At 42.0% G+C, this 24,609-nt stretch overlaps 1 protein-coding gene across 2 annotated transcripts in view; it reads left to right on the top strand.

Annotated features, from left to right (window-relative positions):
• DENND11 (DENN domain containing 11) overlaps positions 1-24,609 on the top strand; it is a gene marked incomplete at its 5' end in the record, with an annotated part of 45,953 nt that overhangs the window by 9,373 nt on the left and 11,971 nt on the right. Inside the window, 2 exons of one of the 2 annotated variants that reach the window (XM_081244034.1) lie at positions 12,726-12,825; positions 13,769-13,927. In XM_081244034.1, coding sequence (XP_081100160.1) covers positions 12,726-12,825; positions 13,769-13,927 — 259 coding nt within the window. The remainder of the gene's footprint in view (positions 1-12,725; positions 12,826-13,768; positions 13,928-24,609) is intronic. The other variant, XM_081244035.1, reaches the window with a different exon arrangement.

Raw genomic sequence — 24,609 nt, 5'->3', positions numbered from 1 at the left:
TGTTATGTTGAGGTAGGTTCCCTCTGTGCCTACTTTCTGCAGAGTTTTTATCATAAATGGGTGTTGAATTTTGTCAAAAGCTTTTCCTGCATCTATTGAGATGATCATATAGTTTTTATTCTTCCAATTTGTTAACAGGGTGTATCCACTGATTGATTTGCAGATACTGAAAAATCTTTGCACCCCCGGGAAAAATCCCACTTGATCATGGTGTATGATCCTTTCAATGTATTGTTGGATTCAGTTTGCTAGTAGTTTGTTGAGGATTTTTGCGTTTATGTTCATCAGTGATGTTGGCCTGTAATTTTCTTTTTTTGTGATATCGTTGTCTTCTTCTGGTACCAGGGTGATGGTGGCCCCATAGAATGAGTTTAGGAGTGTTCCTTCCTCTGCAGTTTTTTGGAAGAGTTTCAGAAAGATAGGTGTTAACTCTTCTCTAAATGTCTGATAGAAGAATTCACCTGTGAAGCCATCTGGTCTTGGACTTTTGTTTGTTGGCATTTTTAAAATCACAGTTTCAATTTCAGTACTTGGTGATTGGTCTGTTCATATTTTCTGTTTCTTCCTGGTTTGGTCTTGGAAGGCTGTACCTTTCTAAGAATTTGTTTATTTCTTCTAGATTGTCCATTTTATTGGCATATAGTTGCTTGTAGTAGTCTCTTTTGAGTGTATTTCTGTGGTGTCAGGTGTAACTTCTTTTTCATTTCTAATTTTATTGATTTGAGCCCCTTCCCTTTTTTTCTTGATGAGTCTGGCTAAAGGTTTATCAATTTTGTTTATCTTTTCAAAGAACCAGCTCTTAGGTTCATTGATCTTTTCTATTTTTTTCTTTGTCTCTGTTTCATTTATTTCTGCTCTGATCTTTATGATTTTTTTCCTTCTACTAACTTTGGGTTTTGTTTGTTCTTCTTTCTCTAGTTGCTTTAGGTGCAAGTTTAGGTTGTTTGAGATTTTTCTTGTTTCCTGAGGTAAGATTGCATTGCTGTAAACATCCCTCTTAGAACTGCTTTTGCTGCCTCCCATAGGTTTTATATCTTCATGCTTTCATTTTCATTTGTCCCTAGGTATTTTTAAATTTCCTCTTTGATTTCTTCATTGATCCATTGGTTTGTTGTAGCATATTGTTTAGCCTCCATGTGTTTGTGTTTTTGCAATTTTTTCTTGTAGTTGATTTCTAATCTCATAGCATTGTGGTTGGAAGAGATGCTTGGTATGATTTCAGTTTTCTTTAATTTACTGAGGTTTGCTTTGTGGCCCAGTATCTAATCTGTCCTGGAGAATGTTTCATGTGCACTTAGGAAGAATGTGTATTCTGCTGCTTTTGTATGGAATGTCCTATACATATAAATTAAGTCCATCTGGTCTAATGTGTCATTTAAGGCCTGTGTTTCCTTATTGATTTTCTGTCTGGGTGATCTGTCCATTGATGTAAGTGGAGTGTTAAAGTCCCCCACTATTATTGTTTTACTGTCAGTTTCTCCTTGTATGGCTGTTAGCATTCGCCTTAATATATAAGGAGCTCCTATGTTGGGTGCATATATATTTATGATTGTTATGTCTTCTCCTTGGATTGATCCCTTGATCATTATGTAGTGTCCTTCTTTGTCTCTTGTAACAATCTTTATTTTAAAGTCTACTTTGTCTGATAAAAGTATTGCTATTCCAGCTTTCTTTTGGTTTCCATTTGCATGGAATACATTTTTCCATCCCCTCACTTTCAGTCTGTATGTGTCCCTAGATCTGAAGTGGGTCTCTTGTAGACAGCATATATACAGGTCTTGTTTTTGTATCCACTCAGCCAATCAGAGTCTTTTGGTTGGAGCATCTAATCTATTTACTTTAAAGGTGATTATTGATATGTATGTTCTTATTGCTGTTTTGTTAATTGTTTATTTGGCTGTGTTGGGTCTTAGTTGCGGCATGTGGGATCTTCGTTGTGGCATGTGGGATCTTTTGCGGCATGTGGGTTCTTTGTTGCAGCACGCGGGCTTCTCTCTAGTTGTGGTGTGCAGGCTCAGTAGCAGCGCGCAGGCTCTCTAGTTGTGGCATGCGGGCTCCAGAGTGTGCAGGTCAGTAGTTGTGGCGCGCGGGCTCCAGAGTGCATGGGCTCAGTAGTCGCAGCACATGAGCTCTCTAGTTGTGGCGCACAGGCTCTAGAGTGCATGGGCTTAGTTGCCCTGTGGCATGAGGGATCTTAGTTCTCCTACCAGGGATCGAACCCACATCTCCTGCATTGGAAGGTGGATTCTTAACCACTGGCCCACCAGGGAAGTCCTGCCATTTTGTTAATTGTTTAGGATTTGTTTTTGTAGGTCTTTTTTTCTTCCCTTCCTCTTGTGATCTCTTCTCTTGTGATTTGATGACTATCGTTAGAGTTGTTTTTGGATTGATTTTTCTTTTTTGTGTGTGTATATATTGTAGATTTTTGGTTTGTGGTTACCATGAGGTTTTGATATAGCAGTCTATATATATATATGAAAATATACATATATAAATATATATATATACACACACACATATATACATATATATATCCAAGATTGTTTTAAGTCTCTGGTCTCTTAATTTCAAATGCATTTCGAATATCCTGCATTTGTACTCACCTCTTTGCACAGTTGCTGGTTTTGATACCATATTTGTGGATAATTTCTTATCTTTACTGTATGTTTGCCTTTACCATTTGTAATTTTCTTTTTTCTTATTTCATGAGCTTTCCCATTTGTAATTTTCTTATTTCTAGTTGTGGCCTTTTCTTTTCTGCCTAGAGAAGTTCGTTGAGCATTTTTTGTAAAGCTGATTTGGTGGTGCTGAATTCTCTAAGCTTCTGCTTGTCTGTAAAGCTTTTGATTTCTCTGTCGAATCTGAACAAGAGCCTTGCTGGGTAGAGTATACTTGGTTGTAGGTTTTTCCTTTTCACACTTTAAGTATATCAGGGCACTCCCTTCCAGCCTGCAGTTTCTAATGAAAAATCAGCTGATAATCGTATGGGGGTTCCCTTTCTCTTTGTCTTTAATTTTTGTCCATTTGATTAATATGTGTCTTGGCATCTTCCTCCTTGGCCTTATCCTGTATGGGATGCTCTGCGCTTCCTGGACTTCAGTGTTTCCTTTCCCATGTTAGGGAAGTTTTCGGCTATTATCTCTTCAAATATTTTCTCAGACCCTTTCTTTCTGTCTTCTTCTGGGACCCCTATAATGCAAATGTTGGTGTGACGAACATTGTCCTAGAGGTCTCTTAGATTGTCCTCATTTCTTTTCATTCTTTTTTCTTTATTCTGTTCCACGGCAGTGGTTTCCACCATTCTTTCTTCCAGCTCACTTATTCATTCTTCTGCCTCATTTATTCTGCTATTGATTCTGTCTAGTGTATTTCTCATTTCAGTTATTGTATTGTTCATCTCTGTTTGTTTGTTCTTTAAATCTTTTAGCTCTTTGTTAAACATTTCTTGTATCTTCTTGGTCTGTGCCTCCATTCTTCTTCCAAGATCTTGGATCATCTCTGAATTCTTTTTCAGGCAGATTGCCTATCTCCACTTCACTTAGTTGTTCTTCTGGGGTTTTATCTTGTTCCTTCATCTGAAACATATTCCTCTGCCATCTCATTTTGTCTAACTTTCTGTGTTTGTAGTCTCCGTTTCTTAGGCTGCAGGTTTGTAGTTCCTCTTGCTTCTGGTGTCTACTCCTGTTAGGTGAGGTTGGTTCAGGGGCTTGTGCAGGCTTCCTGGTGGTTCAGGGGCTTGTGCAGGCTTCCTGGTGGGAGGCACTGGTGCCTGCCCACTGGTGAATGGAGCTGGGTCTTGTCTCTCTGGTGGGCAGGGCTCTGTTAAGGCGTGTGTTTAGGGGTGGCTGTGCACTCAGGATGACTTTAGGCAACCTGTCTGCTGTTGGGTGGGGCCAGGTCTTGGTACCAAAATGGCGACTTCTGGGAGAGCTGATGCCAATGAATATTCCCTGGGCCCTCTTCCACCAGTGTCCTTGCACCCACAGTGAGCCACAGCCTACCCCTGCATCCCCAGGAGATCCTCCACGACCCACAGGTAGGTCTTGCCCAGGCTCCTGTGGAGTCACTGCTTTGCCCTGGGTCCCAGTGCACATGAAACCTTGTGTGCACGCTCCAAGAGTGGAGTCTCTGTTTCCCCTAGTCCTGTTTAGCTCCTGCACTCAAGCCCTGCTGGCCTTCAAAGCCAAATGCTCTGGGAGCTCCTCCTCCCAATGCCAGACCCCCAGGCTGGGGAACCTGACATGGGGCTCAGAAGTCTCACTCCTGTGGGAGAACCTCTGCGATACAATTATTTTCCAATTTGTGGGTCACCCACCTGCTGGGTATTTGACTATATCCTGAAAACACCCCTCTTACTGTCTCGTTGTGGCTTCTTTGTCTTTGGATGTAGAATACATTTTTGGTAGTTTCCAGTCTTCTCTGTTGATGGTTGTTCAGCAGTTAGTTGTGATTTTGGTGTTTTCGTGAGAGGAGGTAAGCTCAAGTCCTTCTATTCTGCCATCTTGTCTCCCTCTCATATGTTGAAAATTTTTAAACCTCAGAAAAGTTGAAAGAATAGTACAGTGAAAATCTATACATCCCTGACTTAGATATATGTGTCACTCCGTGTTTGTTGACGTTTTGCCATATTTGCTTTATCTAAAGTCAGTTCCACAATAATGTGAAATACGCTTTCCTAAAAACCACTGTGCTAAGCAAATCATGCAGTAAAAATCACAGGGCTTATGGGGAAGATGGGGTGAGGGGCACAACACTCAAAAACTTTGTCAGTGACACATTAAAGAAAGATAGGTGGGCTTCCCTGGTGGCACAGTGGTTGAGAGTCCACCTGCCAATGCAGGGGACATGGGTTTGTGCCCCGGTCTGGGAGAGGCCGCAACAGTGAGGCCCGCGTACCGCAAAAAAAAAAAAAAAAAAAATGGAACATAATAAAAGCGGTAGGACGGTTGTACATACGTTAAATAAGAAATGCATCAATCAATACTCAAAATACGGCACTCTACCTTAAAAAAGACCTGCAGTTTGCATACGAAGGTGGGTGTTGGAAGGGTTGAGCTTGTGAATTATAATGAAGCAGACGAAGAGGGCTTTGTGAAATTGGATGGAAAGTTGTAACACTAGAGGAGATAAGTGTGGCTCAGAACACACATGGTCAACCGAAGTAGCAGGCAGATGTTTGAGTGTTGTGTGGGGATGCGTTTTGTGTAGTGCTACAGCTGGGTGCAGTTTTCTGTGTTCACATTTTGAACCTTGAGATCAAAACCACATATCAGCAAACATGAAATTCCCTATGAATTGTTAACATATCGATTGCTTTGGAACAAATTCGGCCAGCATTAAAGCAGAGCTGAGGATGTATAAATATACTTTTTTTTTCTGAACTATTTGAAAGTAACTTTCAGACATCATGACATTGCATTTCTAAATACTTCAGTTTAAATCTCCTAAGAATAAGGCCATTTTCCTACATAACCACAATATCATTACTATCCCTAGGATAATTAACCTAGGTTAATTAATTTATTACCTTTCTTAATAAATTTTATTTTTAACAATTTTAGGTTTACAGGAAAACTGAGCAGAAAGTACAGAGTTTCCGTATACCCTCTTCCCCTACCTGCCTGCCCGCCCCCCCCATTACCTCTATTATTGACATCTTGCATTAGCGTGGTTATTTGTTGTAATTGATGAACCAGTATTTATACATTATTGTTATCTGAAGTTCATAGTTTACATAAGGGTTCACTCTTTGTGCTGTACATTCTCTGGGTTTTGAAACATGCACGATGTTAGGTATCCACCATAACAGGATCTTACAGAATAGTTTTACTGCCCTAAAAATCCTCTGTTCTCTGCTTGTTCATCCCTGCTTACCCCCTGATCTTTTTTACTATCTATAGTTTTTCCTTTCCAAAATGTCACATAGTTGGGAGTTTGCAGAATATAGCTTTTTTAGACTGGCTTCTTTCACTTAGCAATATGCATTTAAGTTTCCTCCATGATTTTTCGCGGCTTGGTGGCTCATTTCTTTTTATTGCTGAATAGTATTTTGTTATATGGATATCCCACAGTTTTTTTTATCCATTCACCTTTTTGAAGGACATCTTGGTTGCTTCCAGTTTTTGGCAATTATATTAACAAAGCTGCTATAAACATTAACATGCAGGCTTTTGTGTGGGCCTAGGTTTTCAACTCATTGGATAAATATACAAAGGAGCATGATTGCTGGATCATGTGACAAGAATGTGTTTAGTTTTGTAAGCAGCTGCCAAACTGTCTTCCAACGTGGCTGTACCATTTTGCACTCCCACCAGCAGTGGATGAAGTTTCCTGTTGCTCCACATCCTCATCAGCATTTGGTGTTTTCAGCGTTTTGGATTTTGACCATTCTAATAGGTGTGTAGTAGGATCTCGTTGTTTTAATTGGCAATTCCTTGATGATATGTGATATTGAGCATGTTTTCATATGCACATTTACCATCTGCATTTCTTCTTTGGTGAGTTATCTGTTCAGATCTTTTGTGCATTTTTTAAATTGAGTTGTTTTCTTAATGTTGAGTTTTAAGAGTTCTTATTTTGGATATAAGCCTTTATCGGATATGTTTTTGCGAATATTTTGCCCCATCATTAGCTTGTCTTTTTATTCTCTTAATGGTGTCTTTCACAGGTAAGAAGTTTTTAATTTTAATGAAGTATAACTTACCAATTTTTTCTTCATGGATGATTCTTTTGGTGTTGTATCTAAAAACTCATTGCTAAACTCAGTCACCTAGATTTTCTCCTATGTTATCTTCTAGAAGTTTTATAATTTTGCATTTTACATTTAGGTATACTATTCATATTGAGTTAATTTTTGTGCAAAGTGTAAGGTCTATGTCTAGATTCATTTTTTTCCGTATGGATATCCAGTTGTTCTAACACCACTTGTTGAACTATCTTTTTTCCCATTGTATTACCTTAGCTCCTTTGGCAAAGATCAGTTGACTGTATTTGCGTGGGTCTATTTCTGGGCTCTCTAGTCTGTTCCATTGATCTATTTGTCTAATCTTGTGCCAGTACCCTACTGTCTTGATTACTATAGCTTTATAGTGAGTCTTAGAATCAGGCAGTGTTAGTTCTCTTCAGTATTGTATTGGCTAATTTCAGCCTTTTGCCTTTCCATGTAAACTTTAGAATTAACTTGCCAATATTCACAAATAGCTTATTGGGATTTTCATTGAGATTGCATTGAATCCATAGCATTAGCAAATGTGAAATTTCCTATGTGCACATTGTTCTTAATATATCAATTGTGTTGGCACAAATTCAACAAGCATTGTACTAGAATTGACTAAATACAGATAAAAACTTTTTTCCTCAGCCATTTGAAAGTAAATGCAGGGCTTCCCTGGTGGTGCAGTGGTTAAGGACCCGCCTGCCAATGCAGGGGACACGGGTTCGAGCCCTGGTCTGGGAAGATCCCACATGCCGCGGAGCAACTAAGCCCATGCACCACAACTACTGACCTGCGCTCTAGAGCCCGCGTGCCACAACTACTGAAGCCTGTGCTCCTAGAGCCCATGCTCCGCAACAAGAGAAGCCACCACAATGAGAAGCCCGCGCACCACAACGAAGAGTAGCCCCCGCTCACCGTAACTAGAGAAAGCCTGCGCACAGCAACAAAGACCCAGTGCAACCCAAAATAAAAAATAGTAAATAAAATAAATTAATTTTAAAAGAAAGAAAGGAAATGCAGACGTGACTTCACTCCTAAATACTTGAGTATAAACCTCCTAAGAAAAAGGACATTTTTCTACATAACCACAATATCATTACTACTAGCTTTTTAAAAACATGCATGTCCTCTATAAAGCTGGGTTTTTGCTTTGTTTTTGTTTTTAATGTCCATCCTGTCTTGTGCTAAGCACTGTGCTATGTTGGGATGTAAAGATAAACAAGCAGAGTTCCTGCCTTTAAGAATTCCAGTGTCCTGGGGAGACAGACGTCTAAGACAGTAATTGTATTAAGCTGGGATGAGGGCCATAGTAGCTTTATCTACTTTCCTTTCATTCAAGGAGTGTGTCAGCAGAAATGTTCTCCCTGTGGGATAAAGGACTGTTCCCAGAGTGGTGTTCTGGAGTCCATGCTCCATGCTGTGATTCACCAGCCTGACCCTGATGGACCTTTCTTCCCGACCTAGAGGGGCTTGCATCCATCTAGAAGTGAAGGATGTAACTAACAGGGTGTCATTCACTTCGTCTGATTCTTTCAGTTCCAATACAATGAGGATTGGCCGGGCACAGAGGAATAAGAAAGAAGCTTTGAGCACCAGGCTGAGGAATTGGGGGCTTTATTCTTCAGATCAGCTGTATTAAGTAAGAAGATGTATGTTTGGCTATGAATACCAGAGACCCAAATTAGCAGTGACTTAATCAAGATAAGGGTTTAGTTTTCACTTAACAGTCAGGAGCTAGCCGGTCCAGGGCTGGAATGCCAGTTCATACCCATGGGGTCATCCAAGGACCTAGACTCAAGTTGGCTCTCGGTCCATCATCCCCTCCTTGATATGTGGGCTGGTGCCCTCACCTGTATGATTCAAGATGGCTTGTCACCACATCCATATGCCAGGCAGCAGAATGGAAGAAGGGACTATATACTCCTTCCCTTTAAGGCACATTTTGGAAAGCCACACCTCCCTTCTGCCTATATCCCACTGGCCAGAATTACTTGTGTAGCCATACCTATTTGCAAGAAGGCACAGAGAAACATAATCATCATTTGGAAGGCCATATGCCAGGCTAAGAATAGGAGGTCCTATTCCCTATAAGAAAGGAGGAGTGGTATGTACTAAGGGTCAACTTGCAGCCCCTAATATACTGGTATTTCTTTAAAAAAAAAAAAAAAGCCTTCTCTAAAGTTTGGCCCTTAAGGTGCTCCTTAAAAATAGGTCTATTGGCCAAATAATTTTGGAAACATTTAGCATGGTATTGATCTCACAGAGATTCGTAATGTAGAGAAACATTAAAGGCTCTGAGAAGTTCTGCAGTAAAGGAACATGTTTGTCTTTGTTTAACCTAAACAAAGATTGTTTGGCCAAAATCCCCCCCCCCCTTTTTTTTTTTTTTTTTTTTACAAATTTTGTGTTTTGCAGAAGCCCTAGTCACCTAAGCTTTGGGAAACACTGCTTTGGGAATTATTAAAGTTTCCTTAGTTTGCAGTGAGGCAAACATTTTTACAGCCGTTCCACTCCTAGGGATGTAGTCCACAGAAATGTGTGTATATTGTGTCAGTCAAAGTCAAGGTTTAATCAAAGAAGCAGAACCACTGGGAGATAAATAAAGGGATTTATTGCAGGGATTTGATCTTGTGTGATTGTGGGGGCTGGTTAGAAAGTCTGTGTAAAGCTGTTGCCTCGTGTCTGATGGTGGAGCTTGAAGTCTCTTGAGCGGACAGTTAGGAAGAAGAGAGTAAAGTTAAGAAGAAGGAGAACAAGCTGGAGCTCACGAGGGTGGGTGGGAACCCAGGTCAGTGTGTCACTGCCTCCTGTTCTAATGATGTGGTGCCCTGACCTGATGAAGCTGATGCTCTTCATTATGGAACTAAGCACACGCCTGGGGTGGGAGTCAGAGAAGCTGACAGAGGATCTGGGGGAGGTGGATCCGTCGGCAGCAGGCCTGGCAGCCACCCCCAAGTGTGATGAGCCTGCAAGACAAGCAGCAACGCCCATGAGTTACCTGATGCCCTCACACTGGCCTTCCGACGTAAACACAACGTGGCTACCACTTCACTTCGCCTCCCCAGTCTCAAACGGAAATGGGAATTCTGAGAAATGTGAATCAGCCCAGCTGGGTCATGCGTTACAAAGCTACCGCACGTGTAGTCACCAGATGACAAGTATGGAATTGTTCACAGCAGTGCTCTTTGTGATCGCTTCAAATAAGAAGTAAGCTAGGGCTTCCCTGGTGGCGCAGTGGTTGAGAGTCTGCCTGCCGATGCAGGGGACACGGGTTCGTGTCCCGGTCCGGGAAGATCCCACATGCTGCAGAGCCGCTGGGCCTGTGGGCCATGGCCGCTGAGCCTGTGCGTGCGGAGCCTGTGCTCCGCAACGGGAGAGGCCACAGCAGTGAGAGACCCGCGTACCGCAAAAAAAAAAAAAAAAAAAAAGGAAGTAAGCTAAATGTGCATCAACAGTTAAATAGGTAAGTAAGCTGTGTTACATGCATAGGACGGAAGTAGTAAATGAAGAAATTATTGCTACATGCATCAACATGGACGAATCTTGCAAAAAAAAATTGAGCCAAAGAAGACAGACGCAAAAGAATACAAACTATGATTGCATTTATATAAATTTCAAAAACAGCAAAGCTAATTTATCATGTTCGGAGTCAGGATAATCGTTAGCCTTGAGCGAGGGGTAATGACTCGCACGGGGCAGAAGAGTGGCTTCTGTTTTGCTGCTCATGTCCTGCTGCTTGATCCGGGCTCTGCTCACACAGGTGTGTTCATGCTGGGAAAACTCACTGTGCTGCGGAGCTATGATCTGTGCACTTTTCTAAACTTACCCCTCAGCACAAAGTTTAGGTACATTAAAGTTTTAACAAGTCATTGAGTAGTCATGGACAGGCTGGGTCAGAGGAAAGGAGCTAAGAGCAAGTTGAACCCTGCATGGAGTGGCATGGGGGCGGGGAACAAGGCGGCAGATACTAGAAGAAGCAGGTAAATGAGAGGACAGTCTGCCAGAGGATCCATTGCAGGCTGTCCCCTCTCCTAGGCTGGCCATCTGTTGCCATCATGAAGGGTTCGGACCGTGTGCACAGGAGGCTCATCAGCTGAAGCACCCACGTGGCACAGATCATGATCGTGTAGATTTGGGGTGAGGGTCAGCACCTTTGTAAGCTTCCTGGGTGTCCTGATGCACAACACAGGGTGAAAGCCACTGGACCGAGGAGACCGTAGACAAGGATGCTAGTGGAAAGACAGGAATGTGGGGGAAGTCGGTGTGCGAAACCTTACCTTTCTCCGCACATTCGCCCCTCATTCAGCGTGCAGCATGCTTTTTCTTGTCTTTAACCCTGACAGGTACAACATTGTTCTAGCCTTTCTGTTGTGTGAAATCTTAATTCCTTTTTCCATGCTTTCTCTTTTAGCCCATTGATTAGTTGTTTGAGTTTATGAGTCCTCTTTTGAAAATAAACTACTTGAAAGTGCCTTAGGCTGCTGAATATAGGATAGGCTGATCCCCTGTGATGTCCACCCCATTCGGAGACTGGGTTGTCCAAGTAGACTTGATATGCGGTACCTCTGATGCCCCGAACAATTATCTGAAGGCATTGTTGTCTGGGATTATTAATGGTATTTCTAATGCCTGGGAAATTAGGGTTTGAGGTGTTGATGAGAAGTTTGTTCTAAAGTGAAATCTTACAAGTATCTTAGTATTTTTATTTGGAAAATTTTTGAATATGCAAGGAAACAGTAGGGCATATTCTGTAGCATTCTCTCAAGCCTCTAGGAAACACTGCTCTTGTGAACTTCTCTGATTCCCTCAATCTGATGGCTGCTTGTGATTGCTACGTTCTAAAATCCCATGTTATCCTCTGTCATAGAATTTACCACACACCACCACCCTCAGCCTCCAGAACTGTAATCACTGGTCTCCTTGTTTATCTCCGTATCTGTCCCTGGAATCTAGTCTGTTTGAGGTCAGGGACTGTGTCTTATTTGACTTTGTAGCTCCAGCATCTAGCTCAGTAGAAACTCAGTAATTAGGGATAAGTGAATGAGCCCTTAAATTCTGCAGGCAAAGAACTGGTGTCTGGACCTTGGGAAAGAGCCTCATTTTGAGGAGAGAAGAGAAGGAGTTAGGGAAGGAAGCTGAGCTACATTTGATCAGAGAAGAAGGAAAAGAACCAAAATAGTGTTCTATCACAGGAGTCAAGGGGAAAAGGGGAGACATTTTTTTTTTAATTCATTTGTTTTATTTATGGCTGTGTTGGGTCTTCGTTTCTGTGCGAGGGCTTTCTCTAGTTGCGGCGAGCGGGGGCCACTCTTCATCACGGTGCGCGGGCCTCTCACTATCGCGGCCTCTCTTGTTGCAGAGCACAGGCTCCAGACGCACAGGCTCAGTAGTTGTGGCGCACGGGCCCAGCCGCTCCACGGCATGTGGGATCTTCCCGGACCGGGGCTCGAAGCCGTGTCCCCTGCATTGGCAGGCAGACTCTCAACCACTGCGCCACCAGGGAAGCCCAGGGGAGACATTTTTGAGGAATTATCAAACGCCACAAAGAGATCAATGAAAATGGGAATTAAAAAGAGTTTGGGGGTTTGTCAGTCATTAGTGGCCATAAAAAGGCAAGATGGAAGCAGGATCTCGAGGGGTTAAGGAGAGAGTACGAGATGAGGAAATGGGGGTAGAGGGTCAAAACATGCACTTAGAAGTGAGGCTGCAAAAGGAAGGAGATTTGGAGGTGGCCAAGCAGAATGGGAGAACCAAAGCCAGCAGCCTCGCTAGGAAGAGCTGTGTTCATTTGAAGGCAGAGATCGGAGGTGCCTTCAACACCCATCCCCTGGCCCTCGGGATGACTCAGGGACTCTGCTGGCACGTAGGTGATGGAGGGATGCGCCACCTGAGCACCTGGTGGTCAAGTCAGTAGTACATTTACTCCGAAGCCATGTGCACTTAGCCCTGCGCTAAGCCCTTTGAATGATTTTGTCTCTTTTAAACTTGTATCCTCCCTTCTTCCCCACAGGAAACATGGTGGAATGGTGCTTACCTCAAGACATTGACCTTGAAGGCGTGGAGTTCAAGTCTATGGCCAGTGGGTCCCACAAAATTCAGTCTGATTTCATGTAAGTACTGCTGGTTGCAAGTCTTCTCTGTACCATTTCCTCTCACTCTGTGCTTTCCCCCAGAGAATAAGGGCTCTCATCGGGGCATTTTCAGGAAGTGTGTGTAAATGCCCTGAAAATATATACTGGTTTGTGTTTTTATGTCAGTTTTCTAGCAAGAAGTTCCCAAGCTCTCATTAGGTTCTCGATGAGTTTCATGATCCCAAAATGTTAAGAACTCCTGCCATAGAGGTTCTCTCTCCTTTCCTAAGAAATGATTTGGCCTTGCTTGAGGTTAGGCTTTAATAAAGGAATAGAGTTTCGGTTGCATTGGGGTTAACTTAAGACATGTATGTGCTAAAACCTGAAATTCCAGCTTTAAGTAAGGCCAGTTTGTAGTCCTGTGTAATTAAGATTCTTGTGAGGAGGAAATTGAGAGAATGTCAGGGTGATGGAGTAGCTTTCATCTTCTCATTGGGCTGAAACCATGACAGACATAAGTGCGAGAAACGGGAAGGAAACAAAGTGACAGCTCTGGTCAAATGTTCTATTTAAAAGATCAGAGACTCAGGAAGCGAGGAGAGAATCAACACAGTTTATGCTAATAAAGCAGAGGTGCCCCCATCAGGTCAGTTTCTATGCAGGAGGAGAAAGGCTGTATCCATGGTCGTGGGGGACTGAGCAGCAGGCTTTGCAGAGATCAAGTCCTGGCTCCAGCGGGATGACCCTTGGCGAGTTCCACAGTTTCTTTGAGCCTTGGTTGTCCCATCTGTGAGGTTGAGGGGCTTGGGCTGATAGTCCCGCTGTGATACTAAAAAAGGATTTTCTCAGGCTGAGTTTTCTCATGTAGAGCCCTGAACGCAGTTATGTCTTTTGTTCGCGACTGCATCTCAAAGGCAAAACACAAAGTAAAATGAAATTTCTCTCTGATTTCGAGCCACGCTACACATTGGGTCTATTTTAGCTATTTCCGAAAGGGGCCCTTCTTTGGCCTGGCCTGCTTCGCCAACATGCCTGTGGAAAGCGAGCTGGAGCGTGGCGCCCGGATGAAATCCGTGGGCATCCTCTCTCCATCCTACACCCTGCTGTACCGGTACATGCACTTCCTGGAGAACCAAGTTCGGTATGTGGCTTGCACACGGGGTGGGGTGCAGGGAGGGCCGTGGCAGCAGGACTCTGCCAGCTGGTGTGCTGTGACGAGCCCTCAGGGGTAAAGGCTGTCCGTCAGAACAGCAGGGTCCTCACCAAGGACATCCATGGCTGTGTCTCCCACCTCGGGTGGTGGTCTTCGTGTTTCAACCAGCGGCCTGCATAAAGGATTCTTCATCCTCGAATGAAAGCTGGGGTAGATTTTGCTTTCAGCTTATGTTAATATTGTCATCAATTTTGTTGAATTAATTTGTGGACATTGACGTGATCTCTGCTTACCTTAAACCACAATAATTATCTCCTTGCCCCAGGCAAATAGACTCTCAAATTTTTTTTTTTTTTTTTTGCGGTACGCGGGCCTCTCACTGATGTGGCCTCTCCCATTGCGGAGCACAGGCTCCGGACGCGCAGGCTCAGCGGCCATGGCTCACGGGCCCAGCCGCTCCGTGGCACGTGGGGTCCTCCCGGACTGGGGCACAAACCCGTGTCCCCTGCATTGACAGGCGGACTCTCAACCAATGTGCCACCAGGGAAGCCCTCAACTTTTTTTTAATCCTAATCATTTATTATCGGAGGTAATTATTATCATTGGGGGTAATAGGAAGGGAATTTTTAACAGAAGCTCCAAAACTATTAATTACTTCATTTTTTTTTCATCATGTGAGTAACCTAATTTTATTTCAGATTTTGAAGGGAAGATCTACCCCTGAGCCCTGAAGCACTGTTAAAATTTTAGCACATTTGCCTCTCTTCTGGTATGCATGTGTGTGTACTTTATTTATTTATTTTTAAATATTTATTTATTTATTTATTTGGTTGTGTCAGGTCTTAGTTGTGGCAGGCGGGCTCCTTAGTTGTGGCATGTGAACTCTTAGTTGCGGCATGCATGTGGGATCTAGTTCCCTGGCCTGGGTCGAACCTGGGCCCCCTGCATTGGGAGTATGGAGTCTTATCCACTGCGCCACCAGGGAAGTCCCATGTGTGTGTACTTTAAAACAATATATACATACTTGGCACCATACGACATACATACTTTTATATCATATGCGTTTAAAAGTTATTGTTATTTTAATTTTTGATATAATCTGTCTTAATCATCTTTGAAAGAATATGAAATTGTGGGAAAAAAATGTTTATTATTGAAAAATTCATGTGAACGTACAAATGAATTTTAACAATTCTTCCAAATACTAACACCCAGTGAGATATCCATTGTCAGTATTCAGCGAATGCCATTATAAAATAGACATAATTTTACAAAAATAGGATTAATATTTTATGAAGATTTAATTTTATCAAATAGACTAGTTTCAAATATATTTAATTTATTTGTAAATATCAGAGAAAAAGTAAGTGAAACTGAAGGAATTGTCAAACTTTAATTTTTTTTCACATTAAGATATGTTATTTCTTGGAATGTTCCTCCAGAGTTAAGAAAAAAAGACTGCAAAACATGAAGATACAGTGTCATTCTTATTGAGAAATAACATATATATAATAAAGTGCACAAATCTTTGTATAGGTGTCATTGGTGCTTTTAGGTTGTGTTTTAGTTGTAGACAGTCAGGTATCTTATACTTCTTCCCAGAACCCCTCCCCGACTTTACTTCTCAACTTTCATATACTGTGAGATTTATTACATTTAGTTCTGTAATCACAATTCCCATGATTCTTAAGTCTCAGTTATATGTTTACGACCACATCCAGGGCTTAACTGTGTCTTGCTACGTTCCAGAGCCCGTGATTTATTTCTTGGTTGGTTAGATTTTGCCATCAAGCATCTTTTGTTTCTTTTTTTTTTTTTGTGAAAGGATCATGGGTGCTGCCTTCTCTGAAATCTTACATACTTGATAGTATTGGTCTTTTACCTTTACTCTTGGCTGGATATAAGATCCTTAAATCTTTTCTTTCTTCCTCTCAGGATACTATAAATATTGCATAGCAATATTCTGATATTGGTTGTTTCAGAGAAGTCTCTTTTGTCTAGATCCCTATAGATTCTTTATCTGTGATGTTTCTGAACAGTTTTTTTCTGGGATAGTTTGTCCCTTTTTATCTATAGATATGACATTTATTTTTAATTTCAGGAACCTTTTTTTCTACAATAAAATACTTAACTTTTCCTCTGCATTTTCCCTTCTTCAGGAACATGAGTTATGTGTATGTTTTCTCCCCATTGTCCTCCATATTTTTCATTTTGATGATTTTTTTTTTTTTTTTTTTTTTTTTTTGCGGTACGCGGACCTCTCACTGTTGTGGCCTCTCCCGTTGCGGAGCACAGGCTCCGGACGTGCAGGCTCAGCGGCCATGGCTCACGGGCCCAGCCGCTCTGTGGCATGTGGGATCCTCCCGGACCGGGGCACGAACCTGTGTCCCCTGCATTGGCAGGCGGACTCTCAGCCACTGCACCACCAGGGAAGCCCTTGATGATTGTTTTAATAGCTCTGTAGTGCTAGAGCTGTCCCATTAGTCTATTACTCGATTGTTCCCTATGGTTAAGCAGTTAACATGCTTCTGAGTGTTTTAACTGCTCCTCTACATTGTGGAGCTGTGATACATGTTTTTCTGTATTTGAAATATTTCCTCAGTTTTGTGTCTCAGAAGTAACATTGAATTTTAAAAAAAAACATTTTTATTGGGATCTTGACACTTTAAAAAAATTATTACTGCTTTTGAAAAATTAATTTCCCAAGGAGGCAATACATTCTCGTGGTTCAAAAGCCAAAAATTGTAAGGAGGTATTCTATTAGAGTCCTGGCTAAATGGTGATAACGGAGGCCCCAAAATACACTGACTCAAATGAAGATTCTTCCCCATGTAACGTTCTAGAAGTAGGAGGGTGGTCAGGGTGAGCAGCCTGCTGTCTCCACAATTCAGGGCCCACGCTGCTTCTCTTATTATTCTACCATATCCTAAGAGTGATTTTGTGTTGTAAGGTGTTCTTCTCACCTGTTTGAAGCTGCTCACCACTACTCTGTCTGCATTGCAGCTCGTAGGGAGGAATGAAGGACCCGGAAGTTGCATACATCACTTCTCATATCCCATTGTCAAGTCCTCAATCACAAAGACACACCTGACAGCAAAGGACACTGGGAAAGGTAGTCTCTAGTTGGGTGACTTTATGACCAGTTAAAATTCGGGGGCTCCTGTTGCAAACAGGAAGCAGAGAAGAATGGATTTGGAGGAAATTTTAGCAGCCTCTGCTTCAGTTTGCCCCCCTGGCGACCTAGGTATCCGTGTGTACTCTTCTTCCCAGACATAAAGGACATTCCTCCCACCCTGAGACATCGTAGAGTCTCATCTGGTTAATGTTTCTAGTCTAAAATCCAGGGTTTCTGTGTGATTTGAGGCAATCAGGACATGGTTCTCTTATCCTGGAAGGCTAGGAAAGAACAGACACGTCCTCCATTCCCACTTCCCAAATGCAATATAGAAGTAGAGAAGGAACCACAATACAAGCTCCCATTTGAAAAAGAAGAAAGAGAAATAATATGAGCGGTCGTTAGTCCATAATAATAATGAAATTCTGCTGAGCAGGGATGGCAGAGACCCCTTGTCCTCACAGAGCAGTATGCTCCTGGCTACACCATGGTTCTGCTCACTAGAATCCCCTTGTCCATATTCCTCCATGGCTCCTGGCTTTGCCTTCTGGGGGTTCTTTATCCATTTTGTGCCATAACCACTTTTGAAGCAGGCATTGGTGAACATTGGAGAAAGCTGCATGGCTTTGGAACATGTTTCCTGCTGGTGTGGATTTGGGGGTCTAGTGATTTCTTTAAGGGTTGAGAAGTCAGTGGCTTATATAGGCCAAGAACATGACAATACAGAGGGGATCCGGCGATTTCAGGGTGGTATGGCCGTAGACAAGAATGTGACAATACAGATCCCTCAAAAACTGAATAGGCTTCTTGGTCTGTTTGCTTCCACTCAATTCCATATAAAAATATCCACTGCCAAAGAGCTCCTCTGGGTCTTAGTTTTTAAGTCAGTAGATGGTGGCCTAGTTACTGATCACTGTTCTTGGCCTATCTATCTTTCCCTGGTTTTAATGGCAACTACCTTGAGACTGTAGCCTAAATCTGGGCTTTATAAATGGGCAGACTCCCGTGTCTGGGAGAGTTTCTTAGAGGCTTTGAGAGAAATTCTTATCTCCTGCATTTTTTTTGCTTTTTTTTTTAACATCTTTATTGGAGTATAATTACTTCACAATGTTGTGTTAGTTTCTGCTGTATAACAAAGTGAATCAGCTATATGTATACATATATCCCCATGTCTCCTCCCTCTTGCATCTCCCTCCCACCCTCCCTATCCCACCCCTCTAGGTGGACACAAAGCACCGAGCTGATCTCCATGTGCTATCGGCTGCTTCCCACTAGCTGTCTATTTTACATTTGGTAGTGTATATATGTCCATGCCACTCTCTCACTTCGTCCCAGCCTACCCTTCCCCCTCCCCGTGTCCTCAAGTCCATTCTCTACATCTACGTCTTTATTCCTGTCCTGCCACTAGGTTCTTCAGAACCTGTTTTTTTTTTTAGATTCCATACATATGTGTTAGCATATGGTATTTGTTTTTCTCTTTCTGACCTCACTCTGTATGAGACTCTAGGTCCATCCACCTCACTACAAATAACTCAATTTCGTTTCTTTTTATGGCTGAGTAATATTCCATTGTATATATGTGCCACATCTTCTTTATCCATTCATCTATCTGTCCGTGGACACTTAGGTTGCTTCCATGTCCTGGCTATTGTAAATAGTGCTGCAATGAACATTGTGGTACATGACTCTTTTTGAATTATGGTTTTCTCAGGGTATATGCCCAGTAGTGGGATTGCTGGATCTTTTAAGGAACCTCCATACTGTTCTCCATAGTGGCTGTATCAATTTACATTCCCACCAACAGTGCAAGAGGGTTCCCTTTTCTCCATACACTCTCCAGCATTTATTGTTTGTAGATTTTTTGATGATGGCCATTCTGACTGGTGTGAGATGATACCTCATTGTAGTTTTGATTTGCATTTCTCTAATGATTAGTGATGTTGAGCATCTTTTCATGTGTTTGTTGGCCATCTGTATATCTTCTTTGGAGAAATGTCTATTTAGGTCTTCTGCCCATTTTTGGATTGGGGTGTTTGTTTTTTTGATATTGAGCTACATGAGCTGCTTGTAAATTTTGGAGATTAATCCTTTGTCAGTTGCTTCATTTGCAAATATTTTCTCCCATTCTGAGGGTTGTCTTTTTGTCTTGTTTATAGTTTCCTTTGCTGTGCAAAAGCTTTTAAGTTTCGTTAGGTCCCATTTGTCTATTTTTGGTTTTATTTCCATTTCTCTAGGTTATCTCCTGCTTTTTGGGTACAGAGGGATTGGTTTTTTCAGTGCCGTGGGGTCCCAAATATTTCAAGTCTCAATTAATTTACATTGCAGAACTCAGAATGTCCACCCTTACGCTGTATATCCCACCATTTCTGCTTGCAAACTGACCAAATCTTGCTTATTTTCATCTTGCTGTTGTAGTAGTAAGATGAAAACTACTAAAAACTAAAAACATCAAGGAGCTATCAGTCCTCTGTTTCTCACTGCTTCCCTTAAAGTTACAAGTTCAGATGATACAAGGCCTGTCTTCCAGGTTATTGAAGTTCTAGCAAAGTTTTTTTTTTTTTTTTTTTAAGCGATCTTGCCTTTCTAGCTAATAAGCCAATGCTACCATGTGGTTTTTGATACTGTGGTAAATCATTCCTAAATATCATTTTCTGCTTTAGCTCAAATCCAGGCTAAGTTGCTCTAACAAAGAAACCCAAAATACAGTGACTCAAACAAGGTAGAAGTACAGCTTTTCTAGCATGGCAATCCCAGGGGAAGGGAAGTAGTCCAGTGTGGTAGAAGGCTTTGTTCCCCTGGGTCATTTCTGGGACCCAAGTCTTTCTGTTTCGTATCCTGCCACCTGCTAGAGTATTGTCCTAACCCACATGGTAAAAGTTGATTCACCATTACTAGGTCTTACAGGAAGGGGAAACCCACAGGAATCCCAGAAATTGAGCACATCACTTCTGCCCACGTTTCATTGACTTATTCTTAGTTCCTAGCCACACCTAGCAGCAAGACAGTCTAGGAAATGGAGTCCTTAACTGGGTGGCCATGTGACCAGCTAAATTTTGGAAGCTTCTGTTACTAAGGGAAGAAGAGAGTGGCAGTCTCAACCACTGGCGTAAAGTGAAGTCTTCACCCAGTTCCCATCTCCATCCAATAATCCCAGTAATCGCTGCTGATTTCCCATGTATCTTTCCAAAGTTCGTGTATGGGTATATACAAATACAAATGTATATTCTTATTTTCCCTCTTTTCATACAAAAGATGGCATGTTATACATGTTGTTTGCACCTTGCCTTTTTCATTCAACAATATATCTGGGAGATCTTCTCATATTAGTACATGGAGAGCTTCTTCATTGTTTCTCACAGTTGTATTATGTGCCCTGTGTAAAAGAACCATGCTTGCTTTATCAAGTCACTTACTGATAGACATTTGGTTGTTTCCAGTCTTCTGCTGTTATGAGGCTTCACTGAATACCTATGAGCAAGTATAATTTCACACATGAGTAGTATATGTGTACATTAAATTTCTAGAAATGAAATTGGTGATTCAAAGAACGTATGTGTTTGTAAGTTTAATAGATATTGTCAAATTGCTTTACATAGAGATTGTACCATTTTACATGCCCAGCAGTAATGCAAGAGAATGCTGTTTCCTCACAGCATTGCCCACACAAAAATACAACCTGTGGATTTTTGGCATTCTGATTGGTAAAACATGGTACATGAGCATAATTTTTTTTTTTTTTTTTTTTGCGGTACGCAGGCCTCTCACTGTTGTGGCCTCTCCTGTTGCGGAGCAAGGCTCCGGACGCGCAGGCTCAGCGGCCATGGCTCACGGGCCCAGCTGCTCCGCGGTATGTGGGATCTTCCCGGACCAGGGAAGCCCGAGTATAATTTTAATTTGCATTTTTCTTAGGAGTGAGGATGAGCATCTTCATACATGTTTGAGTCATTTATATTTCCTCTTCTGTGAACTGTTCCGAGCCTTTGCTACATTATTTTTTGATCATTAGTTTTTTCTTATTAATTTCTAAGAGTTCTTTGTGTAATATGGAGATTTGTTCTTTGTGATATTTTTTCCACTTTGTCGTTTGTCTTTTAACATTACTTTTTGTCATGCAGATGTTTTTCTTCCTTGAGTTCGATAATATTCCTATGGCTTCTAGATTTTGAGTCATAGCTAGAATGGTTTTGCAGTTTGGTGATTAAAGAGGGCTCAGGGTAACATGAGAGAAGGACTTGCATGAGAAGGTATGAGGAAAAGAAAGAAGTGTAGTGATGTAAGCTCAGGTCTAGGCAGGGGTGATACTTGACTGCAGAAATGACTTTTTTTTTCTTTTTGCTGTACACGGGCCTCTCACTGTTGTGGCCTCTCCCGTTGCGGGGCACAGGCTCTGGATGCGCAGGCTCAGTGGCCATGGCTCACGGGCCCAGCTGCTCCGCAGCATGTGGGATCTTCCCAGACTGGGGCACGAACCCGTGTCCCCTGCATCGGCAGGCGGACTCTCAACAACTGCGCCACCAGGGAAGCCCAGCAATGACTTTTATATAAATTAACTAGACTTGATTTTTGAAAACACTGAATCCATGTTTTATATTTATTCTTACTATGATATCCTAACATTATTTGTTAATATTTCATCCATAACTCTTGGCTTTGATATCTCCCTAGTTAGAGAGTCTTTTCTATGACTATTTCTTATTAATCAGAAGATATTGGAGAACTACTATATAATTTTAAAGGATTAATTTTAAACCACATTTTTGACCTTGCTTAGATCATGATTCAAACAACCTACTGTAAAATAACATTTCAGGGACAGTTGTACGTATAATTTGAAAGTGGACTGGACATTAGTTTGGATTAAGGCACATTATTTTGTTAGGCAAGATAATGCCGTGGTGGTTATGTTATTTTTTAAATAGACTTTATTAGTTAGAGATGTATGCTGACATATTTATGGGTAAAATGTTATAAGGGATTTGCTTTACAACATTTCAGGGGAAAGAGTGGTGGGTGGGCGGGCGGATAGGGTATAGATGTAACCATATTGATAAAATATTGTTGAAACTAAGTGGTGGATAATGGGGTCTATTATTCCTTTCTTTCTACTTTTTGTTTATGTTTGAAATTTTCCATATTGAAAAGTTTAAAAAGACTAAATATAAAATTAACATAGAGTTATTTCAGGAAACTGAAAAATGGACAAAGGTTAACGGGAGAAAAAGAACATTGGGCTTCCCTGGTGGTGCAGTTGTTGAGAGTCCGCCTGCCAATGCAGGGGACATGGGTTCATGCCCTGGTCCAGGAAGATCCCACATGCCACGGAGCGGCTGGGCCCGTGAGCCATGGCCGCTGAGCCTGCGCGTCCGGAGCCTGTGCTCCACAACGGGAGAGGCCACAACAGTGAGAGGCCTGCGTACCGCAAAAAAAAAAAAAAAAACAAACACGTAATCCCGCTAGCCAGACATATCTGCTGTTAACATTTATATCCTTCTGGTCTTTTTACCATGTATAAATGTGTACATACACATTAATTTAAAAAAAAAAGAATGTTGAGGTCATTCAGTATGTAAATTTTCTAACTGAAAGGTGTGTTAACCTTTCAATGATCATGAATAATCATAGTCCTCATCGTCATTTTGGTGGTTCCATAACATCTCAGTATATAGACGAATTACAGTTTATTCAGTTGTTTCACTGTTATTGGGCTTTTAGGCCGTTTCTTATTTTTCACCACCGTGAACATGAGTATCCTTACGGGTAAATGATTGTTCATATCCATATACAGATCTTTAGGCCTCGTTCCTAGAAATGGAATCATTGGGTTGCAGGGTACATACAGGGTACAGTTGGATACAAATTTCAAGTGACCCTTTAGAAAGGTGGTACCATGTCGTACCTGCACCAGCAGCAGGTGGGAATGCCTGTTGTTCTGTACTTGCAAGGCCAGAAGACAGACTGGTACAGAGCAGTAATGAGTACACAGGAGTGATGAAGTGTGATTGCTGAACAGAGGCACCTCTGATACTTACATTGGGTGCATTATTGCCTGGTGTGGTGGGGAAGGGAGGGGTAGTTGCAGTGGGCATCAGCATGGACACATAGCTTACGTTGTATCAGTGGAGGGGCTGTGGGCTTATGTAGCACCCCAGTGTCTCTGGTCCTTCAGGGGAATCCTTGATCTGGCCCAGAGCCCGTGGCTTCAGGTCAGTAGCGCATATTGTGCCGGTTACTCTCTCATTTTTACGTCGTCATGTCTCTTGGGCAGTTTCCATAGATACTTGGGCTGTGTTCCTTAATCCATGTATCTGTGTAGGTAAGATCACCAGGAAGGCCTCCTCCTGAATCATCTTTGAAGCCCAGCCTATCTTCCAACACTCTCAGCCTTGTTTCAGTACCTTTGGGTTTATCTTGGTGTTACACTTCGATGATCAGTCTTGTTTATTGCAAAATCTATGTAGTGTTTAAACTTGGAGGCTTTCCTAAAACGGTTGTTTAACATTCATGCGGGAACTATTATACTTGTGTCTGTGTTCGCGTTCTGTATTCCGTGTGGTTGCCTTGTCCTGTCCCCTCAGCCTGTGGTATAGGCTGTCAGAGCCCAGGATCCTGAAGCTAGCTTTTTGTGTAAGAGACCCTAACTTAATAGTGAGCTTTTCTTTAGAATCTTGGTTCCAGTATCGAGTTTAATGTAGTCAAACAGGTAAGACAGTTAATTCAGAGGCAAATCAACAAGGAACCTAGAAAATAGTAGCCAAAACATAGTATTAGAAATACAATAAAATGCTTCCCACGGTTCTTTTTAAGGAAATTAGGTCCTAATGAAAACACCTTTGAACTTAATTGTCTGTTATTTTGTAGTAATCAAGCTTTTATCCCTTTGACACATCCCTGAAGGGTGTCTGAAGTCGGCCATCAGAATCGTCAGACACAGCTTAGCCCCCATGGATTTCCCATCTAGCGTGTGAGCATTTGTAAGAGTGAAAGAAATGAAAGAAATGATTATAAGCACACATACCCCCAAGGTCATTTGTTATTACATCACACGACTGCCTCCTTTTGCAAAGCTTAAAACAAAATGTATAGGAGCCCCCAAATTAAAGAGCTATCACTCAGAGGAGAGTTTATTTTTGTGATCTTTTTTTTTGGGTGTACTTGATGATTTTTTTTCCTTTTTAAAAATGTAAATTTGGGACTTCCCTGGTGGCGCAGTGGTTAAGAATCCGCCTGCCAATGCAGGGGACACGGGTTCAAGCCCTGGTCTGGGAAGATCCCACATGCCGCGGAGCAACTAAGCCCCTGCGCCACAACTACTGAACCTGTGCTCTAGAGCCCGTGAGCCACATCTACTGAGCCCGTGCGCCACAGCTGCTGAAGCCTGCGTGCCTAGAGCCCGTGCTCCCCAACAAGAGAAGCTACCGCAATGAGAAGCCCGCGCACTGCAAGGAAGAGTAGCCCCTGCTCAACACAACTAGAGAAAGCTTGTGCGTAGCAACAAAGACCCAGTGCAGCCAAAAATAAATTAATTTTTTTTTTAAATGTAAATTTGCCCGAAGTT

This window comes from Mesoplodon bidens (genome assembly GCF_964165515.1).
Source record: "Mesoplodon bidens genome assembly, chromosome: 9".
In the NCBI taxonomy this organism is placed as follows: Eukaryota; Metazoa; Chordata; class Mammalia; order Artiodactyla; family Ziphiidae; genus Mesoplodon; species Mesoplodon bidens.
The sequence above is the reverse complement of the archived record's forward strand: the minus strand, read 5'-3'. Positions and strand labels throughout refer to the sequence as shown.